At 31.5% G+C, this 21,476-nt stretch overlaps 1 protein-coding gene across 4 annotated transcripts in view; it reads left to right on the top strand.

Annotated features, from left to right (window-relative positions):
- LOC139487581 (putative pyridoxal-dependent decarboxylase domain-containing protein 2) overlaps window positions 1-17,331 on the top strand; it is a 37,318-nt gene extending 19,987 nt beyond the window's left edge. The window contains exons 16-25 of one of the 4 annotated variants that reach the window (XR_011655836.1): window positions 308-366; window positions 2,102-2,214; window positions 2,956-3,080; window positions 4,925-5,043; window positions 9,745-9,837; window positions 10,561-10,660; window positions 11,145-11,362; window positions 12,221-12,300; window positions 12,937-15,315; window positions 16,318-17,331. Coding sequence is in view for 2 of the 4 variants with exons in the window: in XM_071272475.1 (XP_071128576.1) it covers window positions 308-366; window positions 2,102-2,214; window positions 2,956-3,080; window positions 4,925-5,043; window positions 9,745-9,837; window positions 10,561-10,660; window positions 11,145-11,362; window positions 12,221-12,300; window positions 12,937-12,961 (932 nt within the window). In the remaining 2 variants the exon portion in view is untranslated. Of the gene's footprint in view, window positions 1-307; window positions 367-2,101; window positions 2,215-2,955; window positions 3,081-4,924; window positions 5,044-9,744; window positions 9,838-10,560; window positions 10,661-11,144; window positions 11,363-12,220; window positions 12,301-12,936 lie in introns of all 4 variants that reach the window. The other 3 variants (XR_011655837.1, XM_071272475.1, XM_071272477.1) reach the window with 3 other exon arrangements.
- The last annotated feature ends 4,145 nt before the right edge of the window (window positions 17,332-21,476 follow it).

The raw sequence follows: 21,476 nt of genomic DNA, 5'->3' as shown, positions 1-21,476 counted from the left end.
ACAAGCTGTGTAACATTACAATTTTACAAAAGAAAGATATTACAGGTCACGTTTGGGCATTAACAATTCCATTATAGATATTTTTATATGAGCAAGTATCATACCAAACTATCTAAAAAACTAGTTCTCTTCTTGTAGGGATATTTTGAAAGTCCCTTCTTACCCTCTAATATACATTTTAATGGAATAGCCCTTAACTGTTAGTGTTTAAAGTATTGAATTTGAAATAGATAATGGTATATAATTTTTATTAAAATATGTTTTCATATAAACAATTGATGTTTCATATTGAATTTATTCTTTTTAGTGAAAGGAATAAAACCAGAAGATGTAGAAGAAAGTATTGTGAAATTAAAAGACCAGATAGTAAGTTTATTACCACATAAATAATAAGTACTGGTACTGATAACACACAATATATATGGCAACCTATAATTCTTCTGTCAGGTAATACACATATAAAAAGATGTGTAAAATTTGTTATACTTCGTACTCATAAACCTTGCCCGACAGGCATGCACAACAAAAAAGAAAAAGCTGATTATCTCCCTTTGAACTTAGAACCATATATTGATGATACCTTACAGTGTATTATCTCCCTTTGAACTTAGAACCATATATTGATGATACCTTACAGTGTACTATCTCCCTTTGAACTTAGAACCATATATTGATGATACCTTACAGTGTATTATCTCCCTTTGAACTTAGAACCATATATTGATGATACCTTACAGTGTATTATCTCCCTTTGAACTTAGAACCATATATTGATGATACCTTACAGTGTATTATCTCCCTTTGAACTTAGAACCATATATTGATGATACCTTACAGTGTATTATCTCCCTTTGAACTTAGAACCATATATTGATGATACCTTTCAGTGTATTATCTCCCTTTGAACTTAGAACCATATATTGATGATACCTTACAGTTTATTATCTCCCTTTGTACTTAGAACCATATATTGATGATACCTTACAGTGTATTATCTCCCTTTGAACTTAGAACCATATATTGATGATACCTTACAGTGTATTATCTCCCTTTGAACTTAGAACCATATATTGATGATACCTTACAGTGTATTATCTCCCTTTGAACTTAGAACCATATATTGATGATACCTTACAGTGTATTATCTCCCTTTGAACTTAGAACCATATATTGATGATACTTTACAGTTTATTATCTCCCTTTGTACTTAGAACCATATATTGATGATACATTACAGTGTTTTATCTCCCTTTGAACTTAGAACCATATATTGATGATACCTTACAGTGTATTATCTCCCTTTGAACTTAGAACCATATATTGATGATACATTACAGTGTATTATCTCCCTTTGAACTTAGAACCATATATTGATGATACTTTACAGTGTATTATCTCCCTTTGAACTTAGAACCATATATTGATGATACCTTACAGTGTATTATCTCCCTTTGAACTTAGAACCATATATTGATGATACCTTACAGTGTATTATCTCCCTTTGAACTTAGAACCATATATTGATGATACTTTACAGTGTATTATCTCCCTTTGTACTTAGAACCATATATTGATGATACATTACAGTGTTTTATCTCCCTTTGAACTTAGAACCATATATTAATGATACTTTACAGTGTATTATCTCCCTTTGTACTTAGAACCATATATTGATGATACCTTACAGTGTATTATCTCCCTTTGAACTTAGAACCATATATTGATGATACATTACAGTGTATTATCTCCCTTTGAACTTAGAACCATATATTAATGATACTTTACAGTGTATTATCTCTTGCTTGCTGAGTGCAACATTGCTGTGAATGCTCAACTGATTTAAAAAAAAAAAGAAGCTTTATTTCCTGTTAGAATAATTTTACAATTTAGTATGTATCTGCTGTATATAGGTAACCATACTGGATTGGATTTGTCAATGTTGAAGGCTGTACAGTTACCTATACTATAGTCACTAAAATCCAACTCATGTGGACTATATAGATTTTCGTTGCATTTGAAGTCACACCACATAATCAGCTCCTATTTTTCTATTCTATAAAAAAACATGCTTTTAATTTCGTTCATTTTAACAATTTTTTAGAATATATTAGATGCTACTGTTGGTCAGAGAGACAAATTCAGAGCTTGTGTGGATCAGCAAAAGAATTTGAAGCTGATAGAGATGCCAAAATGGGCTGGACTTGGGGTCGTGCAGTAAGTTAAGTTATGTTTGGGGCTGTAATAAAAACACAAATATTATTGTCTTTATCTGTACTAACATGGATTGTAATTTTGTGAATTAAAGAACATGACTAAATACATATGGTTCAATAGTTCTGAACGCTTATAATCCTACGTCATGCCATTATATTTTGGTATGTACAAGGTCATCCTTATCTTAGAGTGTTTTGAGACACTTAACGTTTTGATTTATTAAAATGATCAAGATTGTAAAAAGAATTATAATAAAGGGATTAATAAAGTATATAGGAATATTATTGACTATCAAATAAAACCTTCCATAAAATGGAGAAAGAAAAAATGTATAGATATATATGATTTTAATATAGATATATATGATTTTTACAATGTATTGAAAAGTAAATATTTCTATTACATGGAATATTACATTACTCAAGAGTGTGAAAGTAATGCAGAAATTTTAATCTCTTTCTTTTTTCACAGTACTGTAACTGTAGGTTCACTTATTTTCTTGGGTACCGATTTTCGTGGAATTAGGAAAACTTACATTTTTGCAGTTCGTGGTTTTGCCAAAGTCTGCATACAAGCCTACAGAAAATTTGTTATTTGTTAAACATTTTTATTTGAGATTCACCTGTACCAACAAAAGCCACGAAAATTGGTATCCAACAAATAACAGTGAATCAACAGTAACACTTGTATTGAAACCATGTTACAGATGTTTTTGATAATAGTATTATTATTTGATTACAGATATTTACCAGAATCATGTGTCAACCATTCCGATCATTTATCACATAAACCTAGACATGAGATTAACACTGTCAACATAGAGTTAGTGAAGAAACTGAAAGCTACAGATACTGCATTCTCACTGGGTAAGCTATTAACACAGTTAACATAGAGTTAGTGAAGAAACTGAAAGCTACAGATACTGCATTCTCACTCGGTAAGCTATTTACACTGTTATAAATTACAAGTTATAATTGTAGAAATAATATATTGTTAGTGAAGAAAATAAGGCAAAAGAGTGTGCCTTCTCTCTATGTAAGCTCTTAGTAATGTTCAGTCTGCCTTCTTTCTGGTTAAACTATGGCAACAGACTGTACCTTTTCTCTATCCATATTAGTTGTGATTGGCTTTGAACTAGCTGTCAGTTAGTGCAACGACTCTCAGATATGTACTCAAGTCATGTCTTCTTTGACTATTAATGACGTTAAAATACTAAATCCCTGTGATGTGTTTTAGTCGATTTTAGTATCTGATGCATGATTTTTTACTATTAATTGGTTTTGGCTTTTAACTAGCTGTCAGTAACTGCGAGTACTCTCAAATCGTATTTTCTTGTTAATTCGACCTGTTGATACTGTTTATAATGCTTTTTTTGTTATTTTTTATTTATATGGATCTTGTCTGTACACCAGCTTTGATTATTTGTAATATCCTCAATATTTCACTTATTCTTACAACATTTGTATAAACTTCAAGATTATAAAAAAACGGTTTTTTTCTATAGTGAACATTGATTGGTTAAATATTTCTCAGTGTGTTTGAATTTGTTTGTCAGCTTTTTGGTCATGAATGTTTGTCTCTAATATTTATTTAACTGTGCATTTGTATTCAGATATCGCAGATCAAATTTATTCGTTCATTGTGTAATCATACGTTTTTTGATTGAGTTAAGTCTGCCAATTGATATTTTATCGTATGTTTTTCTATGTTGTGATGTTATGCTATTGTTTCGGAAAAAGGGAGAAGGTTTGGATCCATTAAAACATTTAATCCCGCTGCAAATGTTTGCACCTGTCCTAAGTCAGGAATCTGATGTACAGTAGTTGTCGTTTGTTTATGTAATATATACGTGTTTCTCGTTTCTCGTTTTGTTTATATAGATTAGACCGTTGGTTTTCCCGTTTGAATGGTTTTATACTAGTAATTTTGGGGCCCTTTATAGCTTGTTGTTCGGTGTGAGCCAAGGCTCCGTGTTGAAGGCCGTACTTTAACCTATAATGGTTTACTTTTTTAAATTGTTATTTGGATGGAGAGTTGTCTCATTGGCACTCACACCACATCTGCCTTTATCTATCAAGTGTCTTTTTGATGTTGGGATGTACAAGGTTAGCAAGAGTGTAAAATTTTGAAAAATCTGAATGTAATTGATAACTCTAAGGATACTACAATAGGGTTATTATACCCCATGCAACACAGTTGCAAAGGATATAATGTTTTTGACCCTTCCATCAGTCTGTCCGTTAGTGCGTCAGTCCTGTTCTTGTCAACGCAACTCCTCTGATACAGCTCAACAGCATTTCATGAAGAAACATTCTAGATAATAAGGACATACTATGTAGTGGGGCATATCGACAGGAAATTACGGGGAAAAAAATCTAGGAGTTACGCCCTTTTGAACTTATTTGCCTCAATATACTACTGCAACAGTTTGTCATCTCAACTCCTCTGAAACCACAGAACAGAATTTCATGAAACTTTCTAGATAATAAAAACATACTATGTAGATGTGCATATTGACAGGAAATTATGATTTTTTTCTAGGAGTTATATATGCCCCTTTGAAATTAGACCTAAATATACTACTGCAACATGCACGAAAAGGTTCTTTAATTTGGTAAATGCAATAATGAATATGTTTTGCAGGTCTGTTAGAAATTGAATAAGAATGTGTAAATTTGTATTGTAATTAAGTTAAAATTTATTTTTGCAGGGCGATTAGAGAATGAGTTAGCGTGTGTAAAGTTTGGTTTGATCACTGATGACACAGATGTGGAAGAGTTAATAGATCATGTGATGAAGTGTGGTAAAGAGATTGAAGAGTCATCTAGGGTAGGTTATATTGGTTTTATAAAGTTAAAAAAACAAACAAAAAAGAGTAATAATAGCAAAATATAACAGAAAGTTTCTGTGATCCATGAAATTGTAAAAAAAAAAAAGGATGAAATAAGAATAAACACACTGAAAATAGAATCTCGGAGGAAGAAGAAACCTCACTCAATGTAGGAGTCAGTTAAACGGAAGAGTTACTGTATTATGCTAAGCATGAGATTCTAATATCTTGCCTAATGTTCAAATCAACAAGACTGACTTCTCTGTCTGACAACATACACAAAACTTTGTTATTTACATGATTGTCACACATGCATGATATATTTAACTTGTGTAAATTTACACAAACAAAACAGAAACAACTGATACATCATATGGAATTATTGTTTTGGCTGATATTCTTTGTTACCTCAGTGGCATTGATCTGCCAGATGGAATCTATCTTAGTTCTAGTTCAATTTTTCTGCATCAAAAGTTATGGAAGCCAGACTAACACTATTTCCTTATGCATCTAATTAAATTTTCAATAAAGACTGTTAATTTTCAGTGTAATAAATTTTCATGGAAAGAATTGTTGTACATCAACCTTCCAATTCTTTGAAACAAGAAAATTCATGATGTATATTGTATTGGATTAAGTAAAAGGCTATTATTTGAACTTGGAATTATTTTTAATTATGGAATTTGTAAAATTTCGTGTGCTTGAAATTTTCAATAAATTCTATGTTTATTCTGTACTGAAATGTTCTGTGCTGTGCACAACACTTTCTTTTACAAAGAAGATAGTACATTTTCAAAAGAATGCACTGTGCCGCGCACAACACTATCTATACAAAATGCATTGTATGGAAAGTGTTATGAACTGCTCAAAACATTCTTATACCAAATAATTCTTATATGATTTGCATATCTATAAATACTTGGATTGGATTGGTCAATTAGAATTTTTCTCTAAGTTTACACTTCGATAAACCATGTTTCCGAAACTACTTTTTAGCTCACCTGGCCCGAAGGGCCAAGTGAGCTTTTCCCATCACTTGGCGTCCAGCGTCCGGCGTCGTCGTCGTCCGTCGTCGTTAACTTTTACAAAAATCTTCTCCTCTGAAACTACTGGGCCAAATTAAACCAAACTTGGCCACAATCATCATTGGGGTTTCTAGTTTAAAAAATGTGTGGCGTGACCCGGCCAACCAACCAAGATGGCCACCATGGCTAAAAATAGAACATAGGGGTAAAATGCAGTTTTTGGCTTATAACTCAAAAACCAAAGCATTTAGAGCAAATCTGACACGGGGTAAAATTGTTTATCAGGTCAAGATCTATCTGCCCTCAAATTTTCAGATGAATCCGACAACCCGTTATTGGGTTGCTGCCCCTGAACTGGTAATTTTAGGGAATTTTTGCTGTTTTTGGCTATTATCTTGAATATTATTATAGATAGAGATAAACTGTAAACAGCAATAATGTTCAGCAAAGTAAGATTTACAAATAAGTCAACATGACCAAAATGGTCAGTTGACCCCTTTAGGAGTTATTGACCTTTATAGTCAATTTTTAACCATTTTTCGTAAATCTTAGTAATCTTTTACAAAAATCTTCTCCTCTGAAACTACTGGGCCAAATTAATCCAAATTTGGCCACAATCATCTTTGGGATATCTAGTTTAAAAAATGTGTGGCGTGACCCGGCCAACCAACCAAGATGGCCACCATGGCTAAAAATAGAACATAGGGATAAAATGCAGTTTTTGGCTTATAACTCAAAAACCAAAGCATTTAGAGCAAATCTGACATGGGGTAAAATTGTTTATCAGGTCAAGATCTATCTGCTATCAAATTTTCAGATGAATCCGACAACCCGTTATTGGGTTGCTGCCCCTGAACTGGTAATTTTAGGGAATTTTTGCTGTTTTTGGCTATTATCTTGAATATTATTATAGATAGAGATAAACTGTAAACAGCAATAATGTTCAGCAAAGTAAGATTTACAAATAATTCAACATGACCAAAATGGTCAGTTGACCCCTTTAGGAGTTATTGACCTTTATAGTCAATTTTTAACCATTTTTCGTAAATCTTAGTAATCTTTTACAAAAATCTTCTCCTCTGAAACTACTGGGCCAAATTATTCAAATTTGGCCACAATCATCTTTGGGATATCTAGTTTAAAAAATGTGTGGCGTGACCTGGCCAACCAACCAAGATGGCCGCCATGGCTAAAAATAGAACATAGGGGTAAAATGCAGTTTTTGGCTTATGAATCAAAAACCAAAGAATTTAGAGCAAATCTGACATGCAGTAAAAGTGTTTATCAGGTCAAGATCTATCTGTCCTGAAATTTTCAGATGAATCGGACAACCTGTTGTTGGGTTGCTGCCCCTGAATTTGTAATTTTAAGGAAATTTTGCTGTTTTTGGTTATTATCTTGAATATTATTATAGATAGAGATAAACTGTAAACAGCAATTATGTTCAGCAAAGTAAGATTTACAAATAAGTCAGCATGACCAAAATGGTCAGTTGACCCCTGAAGGAGTTATTGCCCTTTATAGTCAATTTTTAACCATTTTTTCGTAAATCTTAGTAATCTTTTACAAAAATCTTCTTCTCTGAAACTACTGGGCCAAATTAAACTAAACTTTGCCACAATCATCATTGGGGTAATTTGTGGGGTAAAATGCAGTTTTTGGCTTATAACTCAAAAACCGAAGCATTAAGAGAAAATCTGACAGAGTTTAATTGTTTATCAGGTCAAGATCTAACTGCCCTGATGTTTTCACATGGATCGGACAACCCCTTGTTAGGTTACTGTCCTGAATTGGTAATTTTAAGGAAATTTTGCCGTTTTTTGTTATTATCTTGAATATTATTATAGATAGAGATAAACTGTATACAGCAATAACGTTCAGCAAAATAAGATCTACAAATAAGTTTACATGACCAAAATAGTCAATTGACCCCTTAAGGAGTTATTGCCCTTTATAGTCAATTTTTAACATTTTTCATAAATTTTGGTAAATTTGTAGAAAATATTTTCCACTGTAATTACTGGGCCAAGTTCATTATAGACAGAGATAATTGTAGCAACAAGTTTGTTCAGTAAAGTAAGATCTACAAACACATCACTATCACCAAAACACAATTATGTCATGAATTTATCCGTGTCCATTATTTAATATGCACAAGACCAAGGTGAGCGACACAGGCTCTTTAGAGCCTCTAGTTTAATCTATTCATGTGCGATACACAAGCTTGCAGTGATCCCGGGATTTTCAGCAAATTCAATTGAGATTTAAAAACAATTGCATAACAGTTGTGACTGTTCTAGTGCATATATATCAAACAAAGAAATAAATTTAATGCACTAAAGCTTCGAAAATGTATAAAAATAAAATTTTATAAAATTCCGCGAAATTACATGAAGGATTTGGCGAATTTACGTCATGGCAAAACACGACGTCATACGAATAGAATTTTCAAGGGAAAGATTATTTCGTTACGTGTACGCTTCAAATTCGAATAACATTTAATTAAAATGTACATTTTGAGGTAGGTGCTATTTCATTTAAGATTAAGTTGTATTTATCGGACATTTATGGTTTTTAGAAAGTCAAGATTGCGGCATACTCCTTAGTTACAACTTGCCATTGTGCTTTTGATGGTTAATATATCTAGAAGTCATCAACAAAAAAAAAATGTTTATTAAATATCACAAATGTTTGGCGGAAGAATTATAAGGATTAAACACATTTTTTCTAGAGGTTATTGATGTGTAAACCGGGGCTCTTACTCACAAACTCAACATAAAAGTCCTTCGTTTTTATTCAGTTTGTGAGTTAATCGCCCCGGTTTACACATCAATAACCTCTAGAAAAAATTTGTTTAATCCTATAATAAACATGAAATTTATTAAAAACTCTAAGAACAAGAAATTATGCAAATTCCATAATTAAAAATAATTCCAAGTTCAAATAATAGACTGTTAAGTGTTAAATGTTGCATAATGCTGTAACAAAGAAAACTTTTTAAGAAATACATTTTATTGTGTTTTTCAGTATTTTGAAGCTTTGGCAGATCTTATAAAGCAGGGTATTACTATAGCTAATGAAGATTTAATTGTTTTTCAGTATTTTGAAGCCTTAGCAGATCTTATAAAGCAGGGTATTACTATATCTAATGAAGATTTAATTATTTTTCAGTATTTTGAAGCTTTGGCAGATCTTATAAAGCAGGGTATTACTATATCTAATGAAGATTTAATTATTTTTCAGTATTTTGAAGCTTTGGCAGATCTTATAAAGCAGGGTATTACTATATCTAATGAAGATTTAATTGTTTTTCAGTATTTTGAAGCCTTAGCAGATCTTATAAAGCAGGGTATTACTATAGCTAATGAAGATCTAATTGTTTTTCAGTATTTTGAAGCCTTAGCAGATCTTATAAAGCAGGGTATTACTATAGCTAATGAAGATCTAATTGTTTTTCAGTATTTTGAAGCCTTAGCAGATCTTATAAAGCAGGGTATTACTATAGCTAATGAAGATCTAATTGTTTTTCAGTATTTTGAAGCTTTGGCAGATCTTATAAAGCAGGGTATTACTATAGCTAATGAAGATCTAATTGTTTTTCAGTATTTTGAAGCCTTAGCAGATCTTATAAAGCAGGGTATTACTATAGCTAATGAAGATCTAATTGTTTTTCAGTATTTTGAAGCTTTGGCAGATCTTATAAAGCAGGGTATTACTATAGCTAATGAAGATCTAAAGAAGGAATCAGAAGAAAAATTACAACAGGAGGTAGGTTATCTAAACTATCATCACTACTAATTGTTCATCATAAGTATAAAGTTATTGTCAGATAGATCAACCATTCAGCCTCACTATGAAATGAATACTATTGATCTACTGGGTTTTATTTTACTTACTAACTAACTTCCCTTGTACACCATTAGTGTGTAGGGCGAGTATTATTTTAACGTAACTGCAAATTTAAGATATAATTTTTTTTTAGAAATATCCAATTGGCTTGAATGCTGGATCTCCTTTATAAAAATTGAAAGCCTATTACAAGAAAGTATTCATTGTAACAGATCACTAATAGACTTTAGAAGTATTAAATATTGACCGTGGAGAAATCCTATAACCATGGATACACATAGGGTTTATTGTCATGATTAATTTAAGATATTTTTAAACTAATGCTATCCTGATCTGTTAAAATTTTGTTTACAGTTATCAAGCCTTTTTCAATGTTATAACAATAACAAAAACCTAAAACCAGTATTAATATAGCATATATATACACTAAATCAATATAAAAGATGATTTCAGCCCTCTAAATAAGTCAACAAGCAATTGTTGAAAATTTCTTCTCAAACAGGAATAATTGATTTGTTTAAAATAAGATATATATATGTAGCTGTGAAATTCAAAGATTGAAAAAAAAATTGTAACATAACACTTTTCATTTGATTTGAAAATATATAATTATCTGATGACAACTTCTATTTTTGATTTCAGGGTGTATTAAGACAAGTTCCTTTAGTTGGCTCCCTGTTGAATTGGTGGTCTCCACCACCTAAAGATCAGATAAAAGGAAGAACATTTAACTTGAAATCTGGTTAGTATTACCAGGGTATGTTACCATGCAGGTTAATATGAACATGAAAGACTGTTCATAGTGTGGACAATGTTAATTTGTCAAAATTTGTCTGAATTTACAATTCAGTTTCAAGGTTGTTCCAGCTTGCTTCCCTTGAAAACATTTTTTTAGTACTTTTCAACAGTTTTTATTGACAATATTTGCACTTTATCATTTCCCTCAGAAAGGATAGACACTGTATATTACAATGAACAATAAATGTGTTAGAAAATCTGGCAGTACATGATTTTGACCAATATTTAGGCTCTATTGCATTATACTAAACTCCCATGTATTTATAAAGGTTTGCCCTTGGAAACATTTGGCTCTTTTCATTCTTGGTGTTGGTTAGATCAAACAAATTGTTTGAATGCAGCACATTTAGTATTGTTTCAGCAGATTTTTTAAATGGTTCAAAGATCCCAGAAAATAAGATTATATTGTGTTTGTTTGTATTTTACAGGAACAATGGCCAGTACAGAAACAACATATAAATACCACATGCAAGTCCAAGAGGAAACACATTCAAAAGAAAAAGACAAGAAAGCAAAAACAAATCTATTTCAGAAAGGGGATTCCCAGACTGAACCTACATCACCTTCCACAAAAACAGCACAGGAGATAAGGAGTGAACTTCAACATGAATCTACATCGCCCACATCTAAAACTCCTCCAGAAAAGGTAAGAGACAGAATTTAACAAAATTTGCCCAAATTATGTCATAATGCAAAGTCTTATTACTTGACTTATTTCACTTGACTGGGCGGGGTTTACACGGTTCGCTCATTATAGACCAGTCCATCTATCGACAGGTGTTTCGAGATAATTTCATCAATGACGTATCTAGTTATTCGTCCCATATCATACATTCAGTTCTTTTGTATATCCATTCGATGACACTGATAGGTTATTTGAAATCATTTATAATTATAATGGCAATCATCCTTATCGCACATATCTTCAAATAGACTGTCCTTATTCAAATTAAAATGTAAGATCCGCCCGATCAGTTGAAATAACATAGGCAATATCAGCATCTTGAAGTCTGTCAGGAAAAGTGTAAAATAGCTCCCCAGAAATCGAAATAAACTAGGAGTCCTGAACACAATTTGAATCATCTGTCAACTCACTACTTCAGTAAAATTAGGAATGCTTTTTCATTCGCAGACTTATAGTCTCTGAGTATTAGATTGATTTCTCTTATAATTTCTTTGATCTTTCACCTCTTTTTCTATAATTTATGTTATAAGAACATGCAAAATAACCTATAGTTATCCAATCTCAAGATTTATATTTGGCATTTGTCAGCTTCCAATGGAAAAAGTCACCAATGTAAAAATCTTTTGCATTTTGTTTTCATGGTGGATCTTATTCCCCAAAACTATAGCCACTAATATTATATTATGCACTTAGAACTAAATATAATCCTTCACTGATTATTGATAAGAAGAAATTGAAGTTTTCTGCACTGAATGACTAACAACCAGTATGGGAATAATCAAACGATTGTCAAGTATAATATTGATTGACTTATTACAGGCCCCCACAGATATCCCAGGATCCCCATCAACAGCAGAATCTCCAGTCATGACAGAAGCACCTGGTTCTCCTCAAGTCAAGTTTGTATCTATTAATCCCCAGTCATTTTGATTTACTTCCTGGTTCTGGGTTATTGAACAATGCAGGTTTATGGCTGTGAACTTTTTTAAACCTCACAGGAATATATATTTATTATGTCAGTGTAACTAGATATGCCTCAACAATTGAACTGTTTCAACTAAAGGAAAGAATTTATTGTTATTTTCCATGCTTGTGAATTATAAGATCTCTATCACTACTGCATATGGTAAAATAACTCCATATCAGTAGCAGTCATTTTATAACTGGTTAACTGTCATAATCTGATGAAGTTGTGACAGTTATTATTTTTATTTCCTCCATGTGGTAAGACTCATGGTCTACTTTTTTAAAATTATACATATTTTTATAATGAAACAAAATTAAAGCATAAAAAGTGCTTTCCGACAATCAATACTGTGTCCTGAATCTTAAAAGTTTTTTTTATGTTATCAAGTTTAAATTTATGCTTTCCTGTACTCAGCAAAATTGGAACCAGTATTGTGGATCTGGTATGGTGAACTACTAATATTTCTTTTACTATTTTATCCTTTGGTGTTGGTCATTAAAGCAGTGGCTGGAACAAACTATTTGATATTTATCCTATAACATTAATTCATTTTTATTTACATTTGTAGAGATGAAGGTACAGACCTGAAATAGCGAGAGAGTTGGTTGTTATCTGTACATTCCAGGGATTATTGAGGAAGAGTGGGAATTATTGTGCCTGTGGAAAACTATGCCATTTATTTGTGATGAATATTGTTTTAATGTATGCATGTTAACACTGCTTATGTGTAAATTGAGAGGACAATCACATTTCACCCTTTATGTTGGGACCTATGATCTTTTATGTTTGCACCTTTAATATTTCCTGTTAAGGCATATGATCTCTTTAGGTTTGAGTCTATGATCTTTAAGTTTGAGAAAAAGGAATTGTAAATTATACTACTTATAAATTGACTTAGAATATTTATATAGAAACATTTTGACACGATCTAGTTGACAGAAAAGTATTTATTTTAAATTATTTATATTTATTTTGAAATGATTGTTACATTTTTTATTATATGAAGTTATTTGTTTGTTTTTCTGTTAAGAAGCATAATGTGACTTTTTTTCTTTTCTTTTCTTTTTGCTTTTTTATTCTGAACCGATATTCAACAATTATTTTTTTTAAATAATTCAGACTTATCACAACTTATGATGAGACTAATGTCCTTCTTATCACTACTTAAGATACTCATTCAATCACCGACCAATGTCTTCAATTTAAATGTTTGTGATAATTAACCTTTCAAACGAAGAATACTGGTTTAAACAGCTCTTTGAATAGAAAATTGTTTTAAATGGCAATGCATTGGTGCCTGCAAGGAATGAATGATGTATATAGGTTTTGTATCAGAACTTGTAGTATTTGTTATAGTTAGCCTGGTGATTTCTCATTAGAAGAAAATTAAATTTATAAGTTTGTGAACGTTTGAATATTTTCCATCCAGACAAAAGTATTTGTAATTCGACTTGTGATTGTAAAGATGTTGATAGTTTTTATTGAGGACATTGATAGGTGTGTCTTTAAACTGCCTGTTAAGATGTGAATAATAGATGACTGTCAGTGAAGTTTTGGTTGTGTGTGATATTGGCATATTTGCCCTGATCCTTACATTGCATTTTAAAAAGTAGTAAAGTGTAAAATGAAGAAGTTTCAATGTTTTACAAATTTTCTGTTACTGCTTATTGATTTAAATATAAATGTGTTCAGATCATTTTACACATGTAGTCATTTTAATTGTAAATGTGCACAGTTTGTGTAACTCTCACCAACCATTCACGATGTCTGTTCCTACAGCAAACTTCGTAACATAGATAAGAAACATTGATGGGAAAAGATTCGACACATATGTTTGTCTTTCTAGAATCTAAAGCAAAATGGGTAAAATTTTCAAAAACATACAGAACATATATTGGTTAAACAACCTTATGAGTTAAATTTCAACTGCTTTTTTTTTTTGGGGGGGGGGCTTTTGTGGTTTAAGCAATAATATTGCCCATAGTAATGAAGACTGTCAAATTCCTTAGAATTTATTTGTTTGAATTTGTATACACTACCATACTCATTATCTAATAAGTAATATGCATAAAAAAAAGTATAAAAATCCAATTTTACATTATATTGTTTATTTATTGCATGTGTTATATTTTGATATGTTTTATAGATTTATTATGGAGATAATCTTCATGTCATCACTAATGATAACAAAATAGAAAGAAAAGTGACAGATGACTTAACAACTACTAAAGTTGCCAGAGATCAGGCAGGAAAATATTGGATATGTTTTTTTCAATATTTAGACAATCTCGTTTTTTTGTTGAATTTTTATCTTCACAGTAAATTAAGGTGATTTGTTAATTGTGAAAAGTCCCACTTTTGAAGTATTTTTTATTATATTTTATTTATTATTGACATTTTTTGTATCATTTTCCTTTTGCCTATTAATCCCACAAGCATCACTGATGTTAAGGTTAAGGTTAATAGAATAAAAAAATGGCTAAGCTGATTATTTGAATGATCTTTCCTTCCCATTTTGTTCATAAGTGGTGGCATGGAGTTATATTGTACAAGAAAACCATACATTTTTGTTGAACATGACTCAAATGTGCTAAAACGATTATTGTGATATATAGAATTATAAATCCTTATTTATTATTGATATTGTATATGTTATTGTTAATATATTTCTTTTGATGTTTGTTTTAAGAATGGTTACTCTTGGGGAATCATATTTAAGTATAAAGAGATTGGGAATTACAATACTGAATTCATAGGTATAACAACATTTCATGGTTTTATATGAGGGTTTTCGTTCATTGATGTCATGTTACTTTGACTGTTTTGTTCTGTTAGAAATGTTCCAGAAGTTTTCTTTTCTTCAGAAATTTAAAATCATACAAAATTTGATGTTAATTCCTTTACTGTAATAAGTAGATGCAATAAAAAATGTTTTCAATCAAATTAGGCCAGGGTATTTTAATTTGTTGGTTTACGGATTTTCCCCTTGAAAAAGTCGGGTCGATCGGTCGGGAAAAAAAAAGAAAAAAAATTATCTTTCAAGAAAGAAAAATATGCAAAATAAATACATATTTCACCTTTCTGACAATATGTTAGTTATGCTATTTTGTCATCATTTCTTAGATTTTAGTTCGATGAAATTTTATTGCCCAGCTGTCATAAACATTGCATGACATTCTAATAATTTCCCGCAGAAAGGGGGGGGGGGGGGGGGGCGTGCGGTCATTTCACAAACAAGAAAAACAGTTTCAAGTAACTCTTAATCAACTCCAGAAAACTTGTTGAATTATGATTTTCAAGCACGAAAACTGATAAAGAAAAAATATGTAAAAACGTCGTACGAAAATAAGTTTCAACACACGTGTCAATAACGTAATAGACTTGTCCACTGGAAAAACCAGAATATCAGGTTAATCTGTTGTCATGCATTCCTGTTTTTTTTATCCAAATGGACGATATTTTTTTTTATTATTTATGAAACAAGAAAATTCAAAATGATTATTTAATATTCAGTACTTTAACTTGATGTCTTCCACCTGTGTACATTTGGACAAGTCTATTTCTATCAGATGATGCATCTTACGGACTGATCACAAATACGGGAAATGAACTTATTGTGTAGTTGGTTTTAAACACAGGTTTCGTTTTGCAAAATTATTTGCGCAAACGACATTTCAAGGTCATTTATAATTGATTTGTCTATTTTTAGATACGTAAACTGGAAGTTTTATTTTTCACTACAGAAAGTGTTATCAATTTTGTTAGTGATTAAAGCATTTCATTTCATAAAAAAAAGATTGTTTAATTATTTTTCAGGGATAATGCATTTGTTAAGGTCAGCGGGAATAAAAAAGCATGAAAAGTCAATTTTATTTTTATTCTGGAAATCGGCAAAATCGGGTCGGTGGATCCGTAAACCAACAAATTAAAAAGTTCTGGCCTTAAATAGAAACTGGTTCACATGAAAAAAAATAAAAATGATCTTTATGGCCAATGTTTTTAACCTATGCAAAATTTAACTGTGATGATTTAGATTATAATTTTGAAAGAATGAAGTACTTGTGTATGCTGTAGATTTTAGACAGTCAATACTCCTGATGAATTATCTATTTGATGAATCTAGTTTCTTACATTAAGAGACCGAAAACAATAGAAGATATTTATTTGTTTACTGAAATTTTTTTATTAAAGAAAAATAAATGGGAGGGATGAAACTCAGAAAAATATTTCTGTGGTTGATTTTGATAAAAGTACTGATTTACATTACAATTTTAACCTTGTATTTTTTATAACATACATTTGATAAAATAATCATGAATGTGTCAAAGTTCAATAGTGTATAAAATCTCCAAACCAACCCACATACTTACTATAGTCAATCAAACTGAAACTGAAAACTTAATTTTAAAAGCTGCACATTTTACTTTAAAATGAGGCCATCACCTTACCTGTGACCATATTTTATCTCACAATGAGCCAATTTGTTATTGAAAATGAAGAAAAAAATCATGAATTTGCCCCTGATAAATAAATAAAGAAAGAACAACTAGTTTATCAGTTGCTTTGGAGTTTTGACAGTGTTACTTTATGAAATATCTGTTTAATACCAGATTAAAAGTCCTCACTACTAAATCAATTAACACATGGAATTCACCTGGTGGATTTCTCTTATTGTATTCCTTTGGTTGCCCACTTTAAGTTTTTACCAGCTATTGACAGTCTGAATGTATAAATAATGGTATGTAGTAATGATTTTTTTTACACAATTTATACAAGAACCCCTGAAACATTACCATTATATACAATAAAAGTCTGCAAGCTTGTACAGTTGAATGGCAAATGGATATTTTTTATTGTAACTAAAATCCTGTATTAACTTGTTTATGAATATTGATTTGTTGTAAGATTTTTTTATTGATTGAAAACCATGAAGTAATAAAAGAGAGGGTTATTTTCATAACAATTGTTTCTGGTTTTAGGAATGATATAATATTGATAAAAAAAACACAACAATAATCAAAACAAAAATGCAGGTTCAGCAGCAGTCCATCAACACTTGGAATCTTCTCCCAGTCAATATATCTGGAATATCATCTTCTCCCAGTCAATATATCTGGAATATCATCTTCTCCCAGTCAATATATCTGGATTGATCTTGATTTGCTACTACAGTTGATGAACTGTTAGTACGCTGGAATTGACCTTGATTTGCTACAATGAACTGCCAGCCACCTGGAATATCACCTTCTCCCAGTCAATTTATATGTATTGATCTCATATTTCCTACAATGAACTGTTAGCCACCTGGAATATTATTTTCTCCCAGTCAATTTATCTGTATTGACCTTGATTTGATACGGCAGTTGATGAACTGTTTTGAATATCGGGTTAAATTTTGGACTCTTGAGACTGTTGAACTACTGATAACTTGGACTGGTTCACTAAAAATAAGTAGACGACTTCTGCATTACTCTTTCTGGGTCTGTATTTAATCTTGGTGTGAAAACTGCCAACCAACAGTGCCCCGTTACATTAAGCTTTGCAATAGTCAGTACGTAGGTAACAGGGTTTTTGGGGAAAGACAGCTTCAAGCCGTCTATCCCGTCAATCCCCTATGGGGTTGACCAGAGTGACATTCCCTCACATCATTCATTTTGTTATATAGTGTGGAAACCCCCCAACAAATCTTACTGAGATTGATGAGAAGGAAACACACAAATGAATAGATTGACTTTAAACACTTTTCTACACATTTCCCTTCTGTTTCTAGCAAAAATTATCGTATTTTGCACTCTCTTTTACGCTATTTACGTTTCTTTTACAATCCGGAAAAATCAGTATGACGAGATATTCTAAATATATCCAACCTACATTATATTTTATAATGACGTCATTGTTGGAATGCCACACTATGCAGAAGCAGGGATATCCTTCACTGGTTATTTAAATTATTCTCAGAGTTCGTGCACTAATTATAAATTGTTATTTGTTAAATTTAAACATAATTATGTTTGCTATATTTGATTTAAACTTCAAAATGCAATACTTTAATTTGTAGGTCAACAACTTTCAAAGTAGACAAAGTTCGTGGAGATTCATGAGATTGGGGGATTTTTTTCATTTTTTCTGTAAAATTCTGTTTTGTGAATCTTCCTCCAAATCAGGAGCACCTCAATTGATGAGTAATTATCAAAATTTATTAAAAATAAAAACTTGAAAATGTGACATTTAGTATATGATTAGTAGTCTTCCATTAAAACTAAATGGTTTGCACCAACAAACAAATCATTGTAATGGTAAAAAATTTTTTTTTAAAAGTTGCATTTTATAGTTTAAACCTATTTATTCATAAAATTTACAATTATTTCAAAATGTAGGATCTGGAAACAAGCTTCACACAGTTTACATCAATCATATTATTTTTTTATTATTACCTGTATCCCTGTGATGAGAGTTGTAACTGGGAACTTTATCAATGGAAATTTAAAATTAAATGGATTTCTCAGTCCTAACTTTCTTAAGCTAAAAATTAAAAATCTTAAGAGTACTGTCACAAAAAATGGAAAATGGCCTAGCCTGCAGTTCAGTGGTATATAATTAAGATTTCAGAAAACATTGTAGTTGTTGTTAAATGACAGAAATCAGTTGAATTTTACATAATTAACTATCAACTTTAATCGAATGTTTAGATTTAGAAGATGCAGATCTCTTGGTCCAAATTGAATCCTAAACTAAGGAAACAGAATTAGATTAAACAACAATTGACCTCAATATTGTCAACTTTTCTACATGTTCTAGCTGTTCTTTTTTTCATTCTTTATATGAAGGCCTATCAAAAGATACCCCCCCCCCCAAAAAAAAAAAAGAAAGAGACAAATGAAGGGCCGTCTTTCACCTCAGAGCTATTCAGCTCTTTGATTGTTTAAAGTTGTCATATTTGTGTGTAAGAAAATTCTTCTTGTCTATTAGATAATTCTTCACTGATTATTTGTGACACCTTTTGGCACAGCCAATTACTCTTTTTCCCCTTGCCTAACTAAGGAATGCTTAAAAGGCATCTGTGTGGAGCTCATACGGTAAGTACTGTCGTTGGCATATGCCAATAAGTGTGCAGTGATGAAATGGTGCATCAAAGTCTCAAAAGCCTTGTCATGCTTGTCATGATGTTGAAATTAAGACAGTCAAAAGCCTTCTGACTAAAATTCTGGCTGAAACACAAAGCAAAGAAATCTATGACAGCCTCATAAGTTGATGGTTTAGGCAAAATGAATACTCGATCTACTTTTCCTTGTAAAATTTTAGTCCAGCCTCAAATACAATATGGCCCAACCACTTCACTACGCATTTGAAAAATTGCACTTCTGAGTTGTCAGTTTGCGATTGACATCTCTTATCTTTTTAGTTGTAGATTTTTCATATTTGACAATATTATCAATGCAGACACTGCAGATCTTAAAAGCTGCATTCGGCTAGTCAATTCTCCGTCAGATGCTAGTTTGTTACTGTGGAGTTCGAAGTCCAGATGGCATACAATTATTCTTGTACTTCCTCGAGGCCAATGGAGAATGCTGCTCGTTCTTTGTGCTCTTCAAATATCTCCACCTAATGTTATTTCGACCTCGTTCAAGAATTTGCTTCCTCAGTAAGAATCCAGTAGTCCTCTGCGAGGTAATGGGTAACTGTCTTTTTAATTCATCCTGTTTAGCTGACGATAGTCTACACACATTCAACTTTCGTTTGTCTTTTTTAACAATACAGCATTGAAGCATATGAGGAGTTTAATAGCAATACAGTCCAACCTGTTTTATAAGACCACTTAATGGAGAGCAAAACCCAGATATAGGACTAAAATGTAATGTTGGATCACAAGGATATAAACACAAAAAAAAAATGTCACACAATATTTGTAGATAACGTTTTTATTAGAAATGTATAGGATTTGGATATAAATAGATATCCTCGTATACAGTATAATAAAACAATGCCTCGTATAGTACTGTACATAATGATGAGTAGGAAAGATTGCATTTACATGGAGATTATTAATCCAAGAAGGATAAAAGGATAGTCGTCCGTATACTTGAACAACAAGTAGGGATCTTTGTAATCATAAGTGTCCTTGTGTCTTAAAATGAGCTTGTTAAGTATAATCATTGATTATTCAACAGATGACCTGTATCTTAAATCGAACTCTCTTTCATCTTGCAATAGTATTAAAACATTTGACTTTTCTACACTTTACACAAGTATTCCTCATTTGAAACTAAAATACAAATTGAAGGAATTGGTATTGCTTTCAGTGTTTCATATAAAAGAATGGCCAATGTAGATACAAGTATCTTGTCTTAGGGGGGAGGGGGTAAATCCTACTTTGTAAAGGATCACTTTGATTCAAACAAACAATTCTCTGAAACTGACATTATCAAGATGCTTGATTTCTTGATTGCCAACATATTTGTTATGTTCGGAGGATGTGGTTTTAACAGACTTTCGGCATTCCAATGGGAACTAATTGTGCCCCTTTTCTTGTCGATTTGTTTCTTTATTATTATGAGGCTGACTTCATACAGGAACTTCTTTGGAAGAAAGATAAGAAGTTAGGAATATTCTTTAACTCTACTTTCCGCTATATAGATGATGTTCTTTCACTAAATAATTCAAAATTTGGTGACTATGTTGAACACATCTATCCCATCCAACTAGGGATAAAGGATACAACAGATACAGTTAAGTCGGCCTCATATCTTGACTTACATCTAGAAATTGACAATGAGAGTTGGTTGAAAACAAAACTTTACAACAAAAGAGATAATTTCACCTTTCCAATTGTGAACTTACCATTTCTAAGTAGAAACATTCCAGCAGCACCTGCATACGGGGTATGTATCTCTCAATTGATACGATATTCCCGTGCTTGCATTTCCTATCATGATTTTCTTGATAGAGGGTTGCTGCTCACAAGGAAAGCTATTAAACCAAGAGTTCCAAATGGTAAAGTTGAAATTGATTTGGTTGAGCGTTATGGAATAACCTTTTCACAAATGATATCGGATATGTATAACTAAAATCCCCTTCCCTTTCATGAATGTGACCTTCCGAATTAGACTA

This window comes from Mytilus edulis, chromosome 9 (genome assembly GCF_963676685.1).
Source record: "Mytilus edulis chromosome 9, xbMytEdul2.2, whole genome shotgun sequence".
NCBI lineage: Eukaryota > Metazoa > Mollusca > Bivalvia > Mytilida > Mytilidae > Mytilus > Mytilus edulis.
Note: the sequence above shows the minus strand (reverse complement) of the source record. Positions and strands in the feature narration are given on the sequence as shown.